Source organism: Mustela nivalis (assembly GCF_964662115.1).
Source record: "Mustela nivalis genome assembly, chromosome: 18".
NCBI classification, from domain to species: domain Eukaryota; kingdom Metazoa; phylum Chordata; class Mammalia; order Carnivora; family Mustelidae; genus Mustela; species Mustela nivalis.
The window spans coordinates 35,086,077-35,102,280 of record NC_139037.1 but is presented as its reverse complement, the minus strand read 5'-3'; the positions used below and the strand labels follow the sequence as shown (position 1 = coordinate 35,102,280).

The window sequence follows — 16,204 nt, the reverse complement described above, 5'->3', positions numbered from 1 at the left end:
TAATTGTCTACACATGAAGAAATTCTGATTCATTTGGCAGGTAGGTCCTATCACTTTTTACTCCACTGCAGTTTAATTAAATTTGTCTTTGACTTTTCTCTACAGAAGAGCTGAAACTGTTGTTGTCCCCTTTCAGCAAGGCTGGGTTTAGTTTATTAAGTTAAAGAGGAAAGTCTCTGAGATGTATTCTCAATTAAGCTAAAAAATTTCCCCCTACTTTTTAAAATATGATAACTATGAAGAAAGTATCTGGAATTAAGGACAACTTTAACAAGAATTGAGCATCCAGTTAAATACAATAAACTGTACATTGAAATAGGTTTTGCAGGCTATTTAAAGATCCTGAGATATTTTAATCGAGCAACTTTTTCGTTCTGGCAATTTGGTGTATATAATTCCTATTTAAACTTTCAAATTAAGTTTTTTTGGTAACTGTAATTTTTAAAAACTTATTTTTATTATAGTAAAATATGTTATCTTTTCAGCATTGAGAACATAAACACTGAAACAACACTTAAAAATTCCCATGTTTACTGACAAGAAAAAAAGCTGATTATGTTGTTCAGGCAAAAAAGCAGGTAATATAATTGTTGTCACTTATGTAAAACAAAATAAAGAGATACAGAAAAACATCTGAAGGGATACCCACCAAATTGTTAAAGTGGTTTTTTTATATATAGGATGGTAAGATTATAGATTTTTCATTTGGATATATATTTTTTTAAATTAACAAATTTCTTACATGAAAACAAAAGCAAAGAGATGATATACTTGGTACATTGTTACTTTTTCATCTTGTTAGTCTATAAGTTGTTTGAAGACAGGAGCACTAACTTGTAGATCTTTGTGTTTCTGCATTAGGGATATGCACAGTTTTACACCAGAGAGGCTTTGCAGGTCTCAAAGTGTTTGCACATACTACAGGGCAGAGTAAGATAGGCAGAGTGGGTTGAACGGGGAGAACTCAATCCAAATTCTCAGAACCTGTACTTTATGTGGTTTAAAAAAAAAAAAAAAAAGAGTGAATATTACATTACAAAACAGAAGATAGGATTAAGTTAAGGATTCTGAGAGGGCAATGTGACGGAGGCAGGGACTGGAGTGATGTGGCCACAAATCCAGGAATGCTGGGGAAGCCCCCAGGAGCTAGAATAGGTGAGCAATGGATTCTCCCCTAGAGTTCCCAGAAGAAATGTGGAGCTGCTGGGTTTTCTGCCCTCCAGAATTCTGAGAGAATAAATTTCTATTATTTTCAGCTGCTAAATTTATAGTTGGGTAAGGCAGTCTCAGGAAAGTAATAGATCAGGTATTCCCATTTTACCAATAGCAACCCTCAGGTGCAACTGTGCTGAATAGTCTTACAGCTGTCAGGTAACAGAGAACGGATTCAAACACGGGTCTTTTGCTTCCAAGTGCAGAGCAGTTTGTATTGCTCAATATTTTCTAGAGATTATTCAAATGAGTGGTTATTAATTCAAGCATTCCAATGGAAAAAAACCTGCCAAAATAATTTTTGGTAAGGATTATGAAAATAAGACAATTTGCTGAATTATCTTTTAAAATACATTTATCTTGATGTTTTTAGCCTTGATATTTATTATAAAACATAAAGAAATCTAAGAAAACTGTGATACCGTCTATGAAATGCTTCAAAATTCAAGTGATACAGTTCTATTTCCAATTTTTGGTTTTATTTATTCATGAAGTGATTTCCCTTTGGCCTTGCTAATTTCTTTAAAATTTTGATTTGATTAACTTGACTAAATTCTCTCTTTTCCAGACATAAGATTCTAAAACCAGAGTAAACCCACTAAAAAAAAAGACAACTTCATTACCTGGAATAAATGAATATTTTGCTCGAAATCCCAGTCCTTCAAGTTCTTCATCAGAACTAAACTTAATCCACATGAATCTCCCTGTTGATCTAATTAGTGGAGGGCTCTTCACACCACAGTAACGATCTATAAGTGGAGAGAAACCAAATGGCCCATCTCGAACTTCCAAGTGGTCAAACCGACATTCAAATGATGGTTCTATATAATAATGTTCATCAAAGGTCAACTCTATTCTTTGACGTGGAGCAGCTAGAAAACAAGAAGCAAGCAAATCAGGGCAACACAAAGTATAAATGTCCTGACACAAGTGGAAAAAGCAAAGCAACTGCTCTGTTACAGTTCCACAGATAAAAATCATGAGGACTGTTATATACGAAATTCGTAATTCATGTTACACTTTATATCAATAGTAACAACGCTGCTCTGCAGAACTACACTGATGTTTCCCTGTGGAATATGCTGTTTATTAAATTAGTTAAGTGTACTTAATTGATTAAAATTAGACTACAAAAGCTACTGCTTAGTTCATGAGATACAATGAATAGAAAAACAGAAGAAATGATACGACCTAATGTAACTATGGACGTAAATTTGCATTAAGGCGTCAGAGATGCCGGTGAGTTTGAGTCCCTCCCTCCCTCCCTTCCTTCCTTATTAGAGAAGTTTCTCATTTACACTGATGCATCTGGTTGAATTATATCTTAGGAGATTCAAAATTCCTATAAAATTTCAACTATTATTTTGTTATTGTGTTCCAGACATATTTATCCAGACATAATCTGGATAATAATTTATCCAGACATATTTATAATTACTAGAGTTTATTTAAAATACATGTATAAATTTTGTTCAAACTGGCTTAAACTGGGCATCTTACCAATGTACTCAGTTTTACAATAAAGTAAAAATTCATCTGTTAAAAGACAGAAATTGGTTAATACCTTCCAAAATGTAGATACACTCCTTGTTTGGTGGATAAGAGTCAGGATAATTTGGTGAAGCAAAGTGACCTCCATTGCTGGTTCGAACCCAAATGCCACACTGGGTTGCGGGAATATGCTTGATTCCAATATTTTGTCCATCTTAGGGAAAAATGGCATTTAAAATATGAATTACAGCAAAAGAGAACAGCATTCTTCTCTTTCCCCCACAATTCAACCACACAATTGCCCACTCTATGTTACACAGATAGTGTATATAATTTTGCAAGAACCACTGCCAAGTTTAGCGCAACAAACTGAATACAGCGGAAGTGTGAGAAAGGTAAAATTGTATGCTGTGCTGGTGGGAAGAACTTGCTGCTAGAGGACAAGTTTGCCCTGTAGGAGAGCAGGGAAATAAAATGCTTAGATTTTACAAGGGCAAAGCTGTGTGGGAGAATCTGATAAATCAGTGCAACTCTACAAAATTCAGTTCTAACATAAAAATAAAAGGATCCCAGGGGTTTATCTCTGGTATGGTACCTCTATATTTAGTTTAGCACAAAAGCTTAAAAGGATCCAAAGATTACAAAGGGATTTTAGTTAAAGATTGCAGATTGAACACATGCATTTAGTTTTCTCTCCTTAAACTCCTCTGACAGTACTGGATTTTTTAAGGGCAAAAATAACCCCCTGAAAAGGGACAAAGAGGTACAAACACAACAACTGGCAGTATTGGTGAGCAGAAGAGGGCATGACAGGTGGTGGTGAAACTGTTCTTTCTAAAAACAGGAGGCCTGGCTAAAAGTCTTTTCAGAATCAGTCTGATTTCTAACACCCTCCCCTACTCTACAAATCTAGGAAGCTGCTGCTCTGTCACCACATCAGAAAATGAGATGATTCCTTTGCAGAGGATAAAGCAACGTTACAGGACCAGGAGACACCCGGCACAGCTGGGGGTGACCACACCAGCCTGCAAACAAGGAGACTAGGAATGTTAACTCGGCCAATGGCATTCCTGGTCGCTTCCCCTACTCAACTCCTTCAAAGCCTCTAGGTGAGATGCAGAACGTCTGTCTGAGCTGGAAATGGAAAGCTTCCTATCTGGGGATTCTCAAGAGTCCAAAGGAAAAGTGCCAGCAATACGGACTCAGAATGCCCCAGTGCTGGGTCACTCACCAGCGAGGGCCACGGCAAACAAGTCCTTCTACACCTACAGACGGCCTGTCAATCAGATTTTAGTGCACCTCTCATAAATAATCACCAGATATTTGAGGAAAGCCTTTAACACAAACAATGAATAAAAAACAAGAAGAAAGCAAATCTGAGGAAACAAAGATTATATAAAAAAACAAACTAAAAACTAAAAAAAACTGTCATTTAATCTCCTTGGATTAAAAAGAGGATATTTATAAAACAAGAATAAGGATACTTTAAAAATATTCAGAAAACAAACATTTTCTAAAAATAAAAGAAGAAAAAGAAAAAAAAAAAAAAAAAAGGAAAAATTAGTAGAAATTTTAAAGCAGAGGACCGCAAAGTGTAGCTCTGGGCCAAATGCAACCTGTGGCCTGTTACCATAAGGCAAGTTTACAAATGAACACATCGATGTCCATTCATGTGCCTATACAGTGCATAATTGTTTTCATGCTACAACAGCAAAAGTGAGTAGTTGCTCCTGAGACTGTAAGGCCTATAAAATCTTAAATATTTACTGTCTGGCCCTTTACAGAAAAAGTTTTCCAATTTCTGGTTTAGAGGGTAAAGCTGGGGAAGTCTCAATACAGACTGAGAAGAAAACAAGAGTAGAAAGACAGATGGAAAATAGAAAAACAATCCCAAGAATACTCCATAACCAAACAGAAATTTCTTAAGAATAAAACAACAACAACAACAAAAGAAAGAAAAAAAGAAATTTAAAAACTTAAACAAGGAGAAAAGAAATAAAAACCTAAACTGAAAAACAAAATTTTCATATGGAAAAAGCTCCATGAGTGACTTAAATTCTCAATATAGGTGTGACCAGAATTATGACAGACTACACCAAAACAGGTGGTTCAGAAGGAAAGTAATAGAACACTGGTATATAGTCAGGGGTAGAATAAGTAGGTGCATGAAAGAGCTAAATTTTCATCTTCTGTGGTGGGAAAATATTGTCTAAATATGTAAAACTGAAGTAATTAAGGAGTAATAGTATAACATATTATTTAGAAATATGCAGGGAAATACCAAGATTCAGCTAAAATTCTGGTTATCTCCATGGAGAAGGAAGTAGAGTAGGAGAGGACAGAAAACTATTATTTCATAATTAGCTATTCAGAATACTTTGATTTTTGTCACGTGTATGTACAAGTTAGATGAAAGTAAAAAGTAAACCAGTAAATGTTCTAAACTCTGACATGAAAATCTGGTTGGAAAAGCACACTAGCTTATCTTCTTTCATAAACAAGGATAATGAGAACAGGTCCACAGGGCTTTTAACAAGATACTGATGGGAATATTTCATTTGTCTACATTGAAAAAAGGATTTTTATTTTTGCTGAGTGATAATGCATGAATCTCATTTAATTTTTGGACATAATCCATAGTGTGCTAGGAGCTGCTAGTGATGCCCATTAAAAAAATTTATCAGCAAGTCTTTATGTTGACAATTTACTCTAGTTAACTGTAGCTGAACCCAATAAAATTGAAGCTGCTAGGTTGACAGAAAGCCTTAGGTCATTGGAACACCCCAGAGGGATTATGGAAATAGTATTCAAAAGTTGCAGTCCTTTCCAATAAGCCATCCCACTCACTGTCCTGAATATGTGTAAGTCATCACTGAAAGTACTTTACCTTGGGTCTTTTGGGCCACAGCAATCCCTTCGACTACAAGTATTGTTATTAACAACACTAGAGAAATAATAGAAAAGAAAAGTTAAAACACTGAATCTAGATCACATTTTACTAAATCTATAAGGAAAATCAGATGGTAAAGAAAAGGTTAATTAAGTCTCCTACTCTTACTGACAGTCAATCTCAAGATTTTTAAGGGTCAAATGTTATGTTTTGATTTACTATTTGACACTTAAGACAACCCAAGAAAACCCACAACTGATAATGTAGTCATTTACACAAGCACTACCAGTATATGGCATATAAAGCATTTTTCAGTTTATGATAGATTTAAAACATAGTTTTTTGCAAAAAGCTCTGTTGACCCCAATTATACTACATTTACTGTACTTCATCTCAAAAAGAGTTTACATGCATTATATGGCTAGCTCTACAATGTATTATGCCAGTAAAAGTTCAATTAGATTACCTGACCTGTGAGAAATTTATTACAAAGACAGAAGTAAGGGGGCAGCAGTCTCCCAGAAATCAATTCAAGACATTTTCTAACTGTGTAGTACTATGTGGTGTCCTGCATTACAAAAAATGAAGCCTTTTCCCCAAGTTGAACATTTCCGAGACCCAGTCAATAACACATTGAGTTGTTTTGTATATGTATGTATTTTGGTTCAAATACATTAAAATTCTTTTAAACATTTTATTTTTATGAATGGTGCATTGATATCTTTCACTCTCCCTTTCAATGGAAATCACAGTGCCTCCAAGTCCTGTGTGAACTGGAGTTTTTATAATTCATTCAATCAATGAGCACTGACAGAGCACCTACTGTACCAATGGGTAGCAGGCACCAAGGACACACAGATGTTGGGGGGCAAAATACAGCAAAATAGTTAAGAATATGGACTTTACTAATTAGGTGGATCCAGGCTGAAATTCCAGTTTACTGTGTACCTGTTGTGAGGCCTTTTTAGCTCAGCTTACTTAATTGTAAAATGAGGCTATTTCTCCAGTAGCACCAAACCTCATAAGGCTGTTTGAGAAGATTAAATGAGATGATGACACACATAGTACTACTTGTTATATGCTAGGCATTCTGCTAAATAAATGATAAGAAACTAACAGTCTTAAGGAGTCAATCTACTGTCAAAAAAGAATTTACAAGGTAAACAGAAGTTTAATAGGAGTTATACAGAAAGCTTAACGGAAGCAGAGACAGGAACCACTCATTCTGCTGGGTGTTAAGACCAACAGAGTGAGGAAAGTTCCAGAAAGAGAAGGTATATTCTATTTGGATGTTACAGGACTACAATCTAGGATACAGAGAAAGAAACAGCTTAGACAAAAGCATGGAGGAGCACGATCTATGGAGGTTGGTGAACTCTTGAGTATCAGAGTTGCACAGCACAAGAAGGGGATGGTGGTGCACCAGGTAAGAAACAGGATGAGGTCTGACAGTACAAAGGCCTGACTGTCATGCTAAAGAGTTTGGACCTTTGACTATAATGAGAAGTCATTTGGGGTTTTTATTATTATTTTTTAAAATTAATTAATTAGGGGTGCCTGGTTGGCTCAATGGATTGAGCCTCTGTCTTCGGCTCGGGTCATGATCTCGGGGTCTTGGGATCGAGTCCCGCGTCGGGCTCTCTGCTCAGTGGGGAGCCTTCTTCCCCCCCTCTCTCTCTGCCTGCTTGTGATCTCTCTGACAGATAAATAAATACAATCTTTTTAAAAAAGTAATTAATTATTATTTTAAGGTGGGGTGGGGAGGGGCAGAGGGAGAGAGAGACTCTTAAGCAGGCTCCACACTTTCACAACCTTGAGATCATGGCCTGAGCTGATAGCAAGAGTCGGATGCCTAACTAACTGAACCCTCCAGGAACCCCTCATTTTGGGTTTTTAAACTAGAGAATGATATTATCCCATCTGTGTTCTAGACCAATAATCCTGATGGTTTCATGTAGTCGAAACTTCCAAAGAGAAGAGAGAAAGCCATTCGGGAAGCAAAAATGATAAGGTCTTGAAGCAGAGCAGTGCTACTGGAAATGGAAAGGAGGAGAGATCTATAACATGATTCAGATGTAGAGTTAACCACAAATGGTGACTTATAGGACGAAAGTGGTGGAAGAAATGTGGGCATTGAAGTGAAGTTGCTAGTTAAGTGACTGGTAGATGCTCATAATCATCGTTCATGCAGTAGCATGGACTGAGCATCCACTACCCAAGTTGCCAATGAAAAAAGATAATTCTTGCCATTCAGTAGTTCACATTTTGTAATCTAATCACCAACATCTTCATCGTTAGCTTCCTGTGTCCTTGCTGACCTTCGTCTCCTCTGTCTTCTCTCAACAACTTTCGCTTCCCCTTCCCTTTCTTTGGTTGCCAGCAGTGTTGAAGCCCTCATGTTATATAGGAAAAATTCTCCCTTCGAACTCTTCACAACTGCACTGGATCACGTTTGAGGAATGGAGAATTGAAATATGTTTTGCTTTTTTCCTAAACAGAATATTTATGATCAAAAAGAAAAACCTAGAGTAATATGAGGTATCTGACAATTCAGCAAATAACACATCCATTTCTATCAATTTGTCTTGTTAGAGAACACTATGTCCCAAGGCCTATCACTCAGATGACACACAACTGATCAAAATTTTGTGCTCAGTATACCTTTCCTCCTGAATCATACGCATAACAATTTACTAGTTTTCGCATTTATAATTCACAGTATGTAAGTAACACCAAGCCATTCAGACAGCGCAAGTAACAAGTAACCAAACTGAAACCAGGAAAGCAACAGTACAACTATGGTAAAAGGATGAACAGTGCCAGTAAAATTATATAATGATCAATAAAATGTGTCTACGTAAAATATCTGACATGAAATTTACGGATTGTGCAACTATGGTAGATCATTTTAAAAAATAAAATTATAAGCCCAAATAAACCTATTATTCTTTTCTACTTTATTTAAAGGGTTGCTCACAATTTTCTTTTCCCCCAAATATTTAAAAAACTATCCACAACTTAATCAACCAAATGAGCTGTGCTACTGAATAAAAAAATCTTATACAAAGAACAGGGTGAATCTGCACAACAATCAGGGACAGAAGCATTTAGTGATACAGTTGTGACTGTTAATCACTCTAAATTCTATATCATAATAAACAGTTTCCTGCTAGTTGTATAATAGGATCTTTGCAAATTGCTTGTTATAACCAGGCTTGGATATTCAAACAAACTCCATTAATGGCAAACACAGGACTTATTTAGTACAGGAAGCAGGGCTGTGGTGCTTTGTTCTGTCTTCCGTTCCAACCACGTACCACTGTTCCCTTCTTCCTCTTACCGAAAGGATCAGTAATGTCTTAAATTCAGAAATACCACACATTTTGATTTCAAAGATCATGTGCCCAAGAAGGCACTAATTCTTTAAGGTAGAAATCCATGCCAAAACAAAAATTCTAAACTGCTTAACCATACTGTTTAATTATATAGAGAACTGCTTGTGATGTGATGCTTAAAACAGGAGTGCCCACCATTTATCCCCATGTATCTGGTTCTGGAGTTTAGTTGAGGCCCTGTAATGATGTGTGTGCAGCTGGGTGGCTCAGTTGGTTAAGCACTGACTCTTGATTTAGGCTCAGGTCATGGCCTCAGGTCATGACTAAGCCTGGCCACTAGCCCCATGAGATTGAGCCAGGACAGGAGCCCTGTCTAGAGCCCTGCAGTAGGCTCCACGCTAGAGTGTCTCTCTCTCCCACTCCCTCTGTCCCTCCCTGCACCCCCTTCCCCTCTCTTAAAAAAAAAAAAAATTTTTTTTTTAAATGGAGATTTACATGATAAAGCCAGATGTTGTTCAAGGATCAAGGATACTCCTTTTGCCTAGAATCACTGTCCTAATAGCTCTAAGAGTCTTCTGCCCAGACCTTCTAGTTTAAGGCCTTACCTTCCACTGTAAAAATCAGTATCACCTTGATTCTTTTTACTGTTAATAGTGGAAACCCTGGCCAATGCAATAAATACTGAAAAGGAGATAAAATTATTATTTATAGATAACGTTACTTAAAACCTAGAAAGATAATTACCTGGAAAATTATTACACCTATTGAGAGAAGAGAGTTAAGACTAAAATAAATAAACAAGTAAGCAAATAAATTTAATACAATGGAGAAACAATATGTTTTGGATAATTAAACAACATAAAGGTAACACTTCTTCCCAATAAGTCATATATTTAATTATATTTTAATCAAAATCTTAGTTTTCTGGGGGACTAAAAATATTGCTGATGCTCATCTTGAAGACTTTTTTATATTAGCTAAGGAAAGTTAAAAAATAAAAAGACATAAAATACATAAAAAATACTTATTGTAAAGCTACAGTAATTAAAAATGTAGCAATGGTATAAAAAGAAATAGATGATCTGTCAAGAAACATATCCAGCCCCCACTGTACTACAGGGTCAATCCTTGAGGCTACTACAGCAATGAACCAAGTAGTCTTCATCCTTATTCTCAAGGAACTTAAAGATAAGAAGATGGAAGAAAAGAAAAAGCTCAAGAAATACATATATATATTCCAGAATTTATGTATGGTATTTGAAACTCTCAGTGAAAGGATAGTTTAATAAATGATTCTGGGGTAACTTGATAATTATTTGGGAAAAAAAAGGAGATCCCTGCCTTCATGCTAAATAGAAAAATAAATACCAGATTGAAAAAACAAAAAAAGTGAATTATGTAAGTATCCTTTGAGTGGAGAACACCTTCACTTACTAAAGACAAATAAAAACTACAAATAACTGAGAAAAAAAGATTGTCACCAGAAAAACGTGTCAAAAACCAAAACAATACAAAAATTTAGTCTAATATTAAAAAATTATGTAGATTCTACTGTTGGTCAGGATATAGGAAACTGACATACACTGTCACTGGACTGCAAACTGGCATAACTTTTTGGAGGTTAACCTGGTAATATATATCAGGGTTTAAACATGCACAAATCCCACCCAGCAAGTCTACTTCTAGGGGGGAGAATGGAATCAATCACTGGGACAGTCATGTGCACCACGATCACCTGGAAAACTTATTAAAACACAGATTTTGGGGGGCAGGTTTTACTTCCAGAGTTCCGACTTAGTAGGTCTGGGGTTGGGCTTGAGAACTTACATTTTAACAAATTCCTTAGCAATGTTATAGCTGCTGGCCCTGGGACCATGCTCTGCAGCTCAGCCACCGCAATAAGAGAATGATAGTATACTGCAAGAGACGGAAAGAGAATGCCCATTTTCTCCACTGATGTGGAGATGGCAGGGGCAAGGCTGGGTCAAGAGGGATGAAGCAGGGTAGAGGGCAGGCAAAAAGGAGTCAATGAGCTCGTTTTGGAAATGTTGCTGAATGCTTGGTACCTATACTCATTATGTTGCTACAAATATTTCTTGTTTCTAAACCTCTGCACTTGCCATGGATTGCCCTTTGCTTCCACCAAATTACCTTTACAGGGTCTAAAACCTGCTTCTTCTAGGAAATTTCAAAATTAATTTCATTTGATAGCATTCGGATTTTTCATTTCTATGCCTATTAGCAGTTTTCCATCTGTCTGGTTCTTTACTTTTACACAAGTTTACACAAGACAGAATATATTTCTTGCAAGTATACAAACTTTTGTGATAAGTACTTAAGGGCTAGAGTGAAGGCTATTAGTACTAGGGACCTAAGCTCCTTCAATTTTATTGTTCAGTTGTCTATGACTTTCCCTTCCAAGTTCATCTTATGGACCCACATGGATGCCGAAGTGCCAGCCATTATATCTTCATTACAGCTTCCATGCCTGTGTTAAGAGCCAGAAAGAGCGAAAAAATAACACAGGACATTCCCCCTTCCTTTAAACATATTTGCCTAGAATCTACAATGATCTCAAAATAAAAATTTTAACTGAACAAAAAAAATCACTGCTTTCTTCAAGTTGCACACACATCTAGTTGACCACTCGCTGAGTCACATGGCCACACCTAACCCTAAGGAAAACTGGAAAATCTAGTGTTTCCATTGGGTGGTCACAGGCTTAATTAAAATTCAGAGAATTACTGAAGTGTAAGATGGATATTGGGAGACAACTGGTTATTTCTGCAATGTCCCCTACAGTCTATTCTGTACTTAGCAGCCAGTGACCCCTTTAAGACATAAACCAGACAAAACTTTCATAAAATCTTCTAATACAGTCCCATTACATTTAGAGTAAATCCATACCCCCTACACGGACTCCAGGTGTCCTATGTGATTTAGCATCTAACCACTTCTCTGACCTCCTGATTGCTACAGAGGCCTTCTTCCCACTACTTCAATATACCAAGCTAATTTCTTGCCTTAGGGACTAGCTTATTCCTTTCACCTAGAACCTCTCTGCATGGCTGGATCCTTCCTGTCATTCAGGTCTTGTAAGGACATTCTGACTTCTGAAGAAGCTCTTCACTTTCTCCTTCATTCTGTTTTATTATATAAATATTTTAATTATTATTTATATCACTTGATATTTTGCTTATTATTTGTCAATTCCTACTAGAAAGAGGAGCCTTGTCTGATTCACTGATCCATCTCTAGTGACTAGAAGACTGCTTGGCGCACAACAGCATTCAATAAAAATTAGATGAATACCTGAAATGACTAAGCATGATCCTGATTACATCCTTTTTGTAACTACAACATGCAGTACAGAGTCCTGCATTAATAAATTAAGAAGCACACATCTTGGTTAACGGTTGTCACACGATGACCCAGCTTCTTTCATTAAGCATAAGTCAAGGGACAGAAAAAGAACTGACTTTTTTTCTTCTCAGATATCCAGCCACTAAGCTTACTTTTCTCAGGCTGGCTCAATTTACCTCTGTAAGTATTTAAATTCATCTCTTTCCAATAAGCCTTCCTGTTTTAGGCACCAAAGTGGAAAATGTAAGATCTGTAGAGTCTATCACGAGATGCCAGATGTTACAATGGCCGTAAGGTCTCCTTGCTCTTTACTATGTTTTAAATTTAATTAAATTAGTTTATTTATTTGACGCAGAGAGAGAGAGAGAGGGAACACAAGCAGGGGAAGCAGGAAAGGGAGAAGCAGGCTTCCCGCCAAGCAGGGAGCCCAATGCAGGACTCGATACCAGGACCCCAGGATCATGACCTGAGCCAAAGGCAGATGCCTAACTGACTGAGTCACCCAGGCACCCCAGCTCTTTACTGTTTTCTATTATGAAAGCAGAATGGAGTTCAATGAGAGTCCACATACTACTTGAGTTAGTAGTAACTTGTTTTTGATAAAACTATGTTCCACAAAACAGAGTACCCAAATTTAATCAAACTCAATTTTACTTAGTTAAGAAAGAGGATGGACTTGGCGAACTTTGGGATCTCCAACCTACATATGCTAATCAACTGCCAACCACTTTAAGAAAGACTAACTCTAGCAGAAATGCTTTCTTTGCTGCAGAATGTGGCAACCTCCTTGCTGGCCAAGGGCTCCTAAAGAGAGCAGTTTTATGTGTTCTCTTTTTATAGGAGTCTTCTTTAGACATTCACAGCAACAAATTTTAAGTTGATCAGGTCACATTTTTAAAGAGTGCTTACCCACTAGTGCTGTAATTTCCAACATACTAGCCCAGGCATGTTTAAACATGTTTAAACCAACATGTTTTAATATCATTTTGCTCAGGAAGAACTGACGTTTCAGATTAGTACACTGCAATTTTGATAATAAACATGTTAAAAAGTATTAGTTCTGGGAGGCCATTCCAATGATCCTTCGAGAGGGTGAGGTCCTTCACCAATTACAGCAACCTAGCTCTTATCTATTATCTTTGTATAGTTTGGTTTTTTTAAAGAAGACTTTATTTATTTATTTGACAGAGAGAGAGATCACAAGTAGGCAAAGAGGCAGGCAGAGAGGGGGGTGGGGAGAAGGCTTCCTGCTGAGCAGAGAGCCCAACGTGGGGCTCAATCCCAGGACCCTGAGGCCATGACCTGAGCCAAGGAAGGGACTTAACCCACTGAGCCACCCAGGTGCCCCTGTATAGTTTGTTTTTAAGTACCCCCTCAGAAGGGTTCCTTTTGAGGAAGTTCTCTACGGAAAGTCTGGAAGCTAATGGACCCAATAACATTTTAGGGTTTCCTTTTCAAATCAAAGACCATAATAACTGGGATTGCGTAGTGATTGAGGGACACATTTTTTAATCAAGAATTACTCTGCAAGGAGCATAAAATGAAAAAAATGAGACTGAAAACAAAACAAAACAAAACTATAGGAGACTGCTGAATGGGTAATAACCAAAAACATAATGTGAGATTATTTTAAAACTTTGGATATGAACTTGTTTTGTAATGCACATGTGTATTACAGGGCTGCTTGTTTTTTTTCTCACGGGTGAATCTGGTTTCAAAACATAGATAAAATGGATTCTAGTTTGAGTATTTACTATAATAAAATAAGTGTTTAGTCAGACTTCAATTTTCAGCCTTAAAACATTTCCCTTCTTCCAGGGAAGAAAAACCAACAATTTAATTTTTAATAAGACGGTGTTTAAAGCGTCATGATTAAAAGGACAGCTTTCCAGTACTGCACTTATTTTTGGAGAGTTTACTAGTTTTTGGATGAGGCATGTGAAAAATCGACAGGAATTAATTTTTGTCAGTCTCAGGTAAGATTTTTTAAAAAATATAGTGCCGAGGGATATTAATGCTGTTACACGATAAATTTTATAGTAGTTTATACAGTTTAAATATAACTGAATCTAATAGGATTCTTCTAAAGTGTGAAGAGTGAATAAAATAGTAAAAAATGGGCTTATAATACTAATGCAATATTTTCATGTGACTATGATGCTTACTTAACTTTGACAGAAAGTTAAATCAAATTTTATAAGACCCGGAGGGATCATAAACAGTTAAAAGTGAATTATTCAGTTTTAACAACATATGAACTGTTTGAAAAGCCTAGTAGAGTTATCCTTTTGTTCTTACCACTGAGAGTAAAACAAAAAGAATCAATGGCATCTTAAAGAACATTACCTTCTACTTAAGATCTCACACATTCATTATGGATGATTTGTTTTAGTTAAAACTGACCACAATACTGCAAACAAGGCTTTGGATAGGTAACAGCTATAATTATGCAAATATTAAATAACTGCTTGTGATAAGAACCTCTTCAGCACTGAAGCAATTCACCTCACAGAATATTTAAGGGCTGCTTTTTCATGCCTTAATGCACAGAATGAATGGGAGCACTAGGAAAATCTAGTATTTTTCTAAAAAGATAATTTAAAAAAATTAAAAATAACATTTTTTTATATAGATAACACACAGCATTTGGTTAAAAAAAAAATCAAGGGTTACAAATGGGGGTGCAGTGAAATAGAAGTCTTCCCTTCACTCTGGTCTCTATCTCCCAGATTTGCTTCTCACAACCAACTTTCATTTATTTCTTGAATCTTTCTAGACCAATTCCCCATATTTACAAGCACACACACACAAACTTTAGAAGACTTAAAAATAGCTTGTTTCATCTCTAGCAAGCCTACAGCAACTTAGTTTAAGCTTTAAAAATGCTCCAGCATGTAAAACAATTGTAGGTTTTAGTGTACACTAAAAAGCAAAGCCAAATACTACATTGTTTTCACTGTCAGCTCTGCCTTCATCACAGCATTCTTTCCTGAAAGGCGCAACAACTAAATGCTTCACCACAGTGACCAGAGAGGGCAGTATGTACCAATGACAAAAGCATAAGCAGAAAAGCTGCAAATACCTTCAGGATTCAGGAGGACCAGCAATTCTGTCCTATCCGGCTCAGTTCCTATAAAGTTCCGCAGGTAGAGCTGTGTAACAGGGCTAACTTATTTCTCCTTAGGGGGCTGCCCAGATGGAGTGTCATGATGTCGATAACCATAAAGCAATCAAGACAAGGAAACAAATCTGGATAATGAACACTAACCGAAAACCTATTGTGCATATAGAATTTATTTTGGAAGAATAAAACAATCTAATTTCCAAGGAATGGCTACACAAATTAGGATTTACAGACAGGAAAACTATACTAAATTATCAGAGTTTTAAATTTTTTTTAAAGATTTTATTTATTTGACAGAGAGCGACATAGCGAATGAGGGAACACAAGCGGGGGAGTGGGAGAGGGAGAAGCAGGCTCCCCGCTGAGCAAGGAGCCCGATGTGGGGCTCGGGGCTCGATCCCAGAGCCCTGGGATCATGCATGCCCATAAGCCGAGGGCAGATGCTTAACGACTGAGCCCCCCAGTTGCCCCCAGAATTCTAAATTTTAATTTAGTGAAGGAATCACTAAGAATTCATGGAGTGATATGAAATATTCACTAGGTAGAAAGTCCTGGTATAAGTCTGTAAGTATACAGTTGGGGAAACATTTGAAATTAAACTGCTGAAGTCTCAGTTATGGATTAGGAAAATCTGGAAAGCAGGCAACTGTCCAGTTAAAATTAAAAGCAAAATTATACTGAACTTTCTAATAAACAAATTTGAAAAAAGTGTTAATTTGGAATGGGAAAAAACCACCCAACATTTGTCACTGTAAAATATCAGGATACAATAATCTCTATGTGACACTA

The 16,204-nt window shown here is 36.6% G+C and overlaps 1 protein-coding gene across 5 annotated transcripts in view; it reads right to left on the bottom strand.

The window, feature by feature from the left end:
* Window positions 1–16,204, bottom strand: part of NETO2 (neuropilin and tolloid like 2) — a 92,027-nt gene that overhangs the window by 74,460 nt on the left and 1,363 nt on the right. For all 5 annotated transcript variants that reach the window (XR_014305546.1, XR_014305547.1, XM_082711018.1 and 2 more), the window contains exons 2-4: window positions 5,591–5,647; window positions 2,777–2,917; window positions 1,836–2,084 (exon numbers count right to left, since the gene is read on the bottom strand). Coding sequence is in view for 3 of the 5 variants with exons in the window: in XM_082711018.1 (XP_082567144.1) it covers window positions 1,836–2,084; window positions 2,777–2,917; window positions 5,591–5,647 (447 nt within the window). In the remaining 2 variants the exon portion in view is untranslated. The remainder of the gene's footprint in view (window positions 1–1,835; window positions 2,085–2,776; window positions 2,918–5,590; window positions 5,648–16,204) is intronic.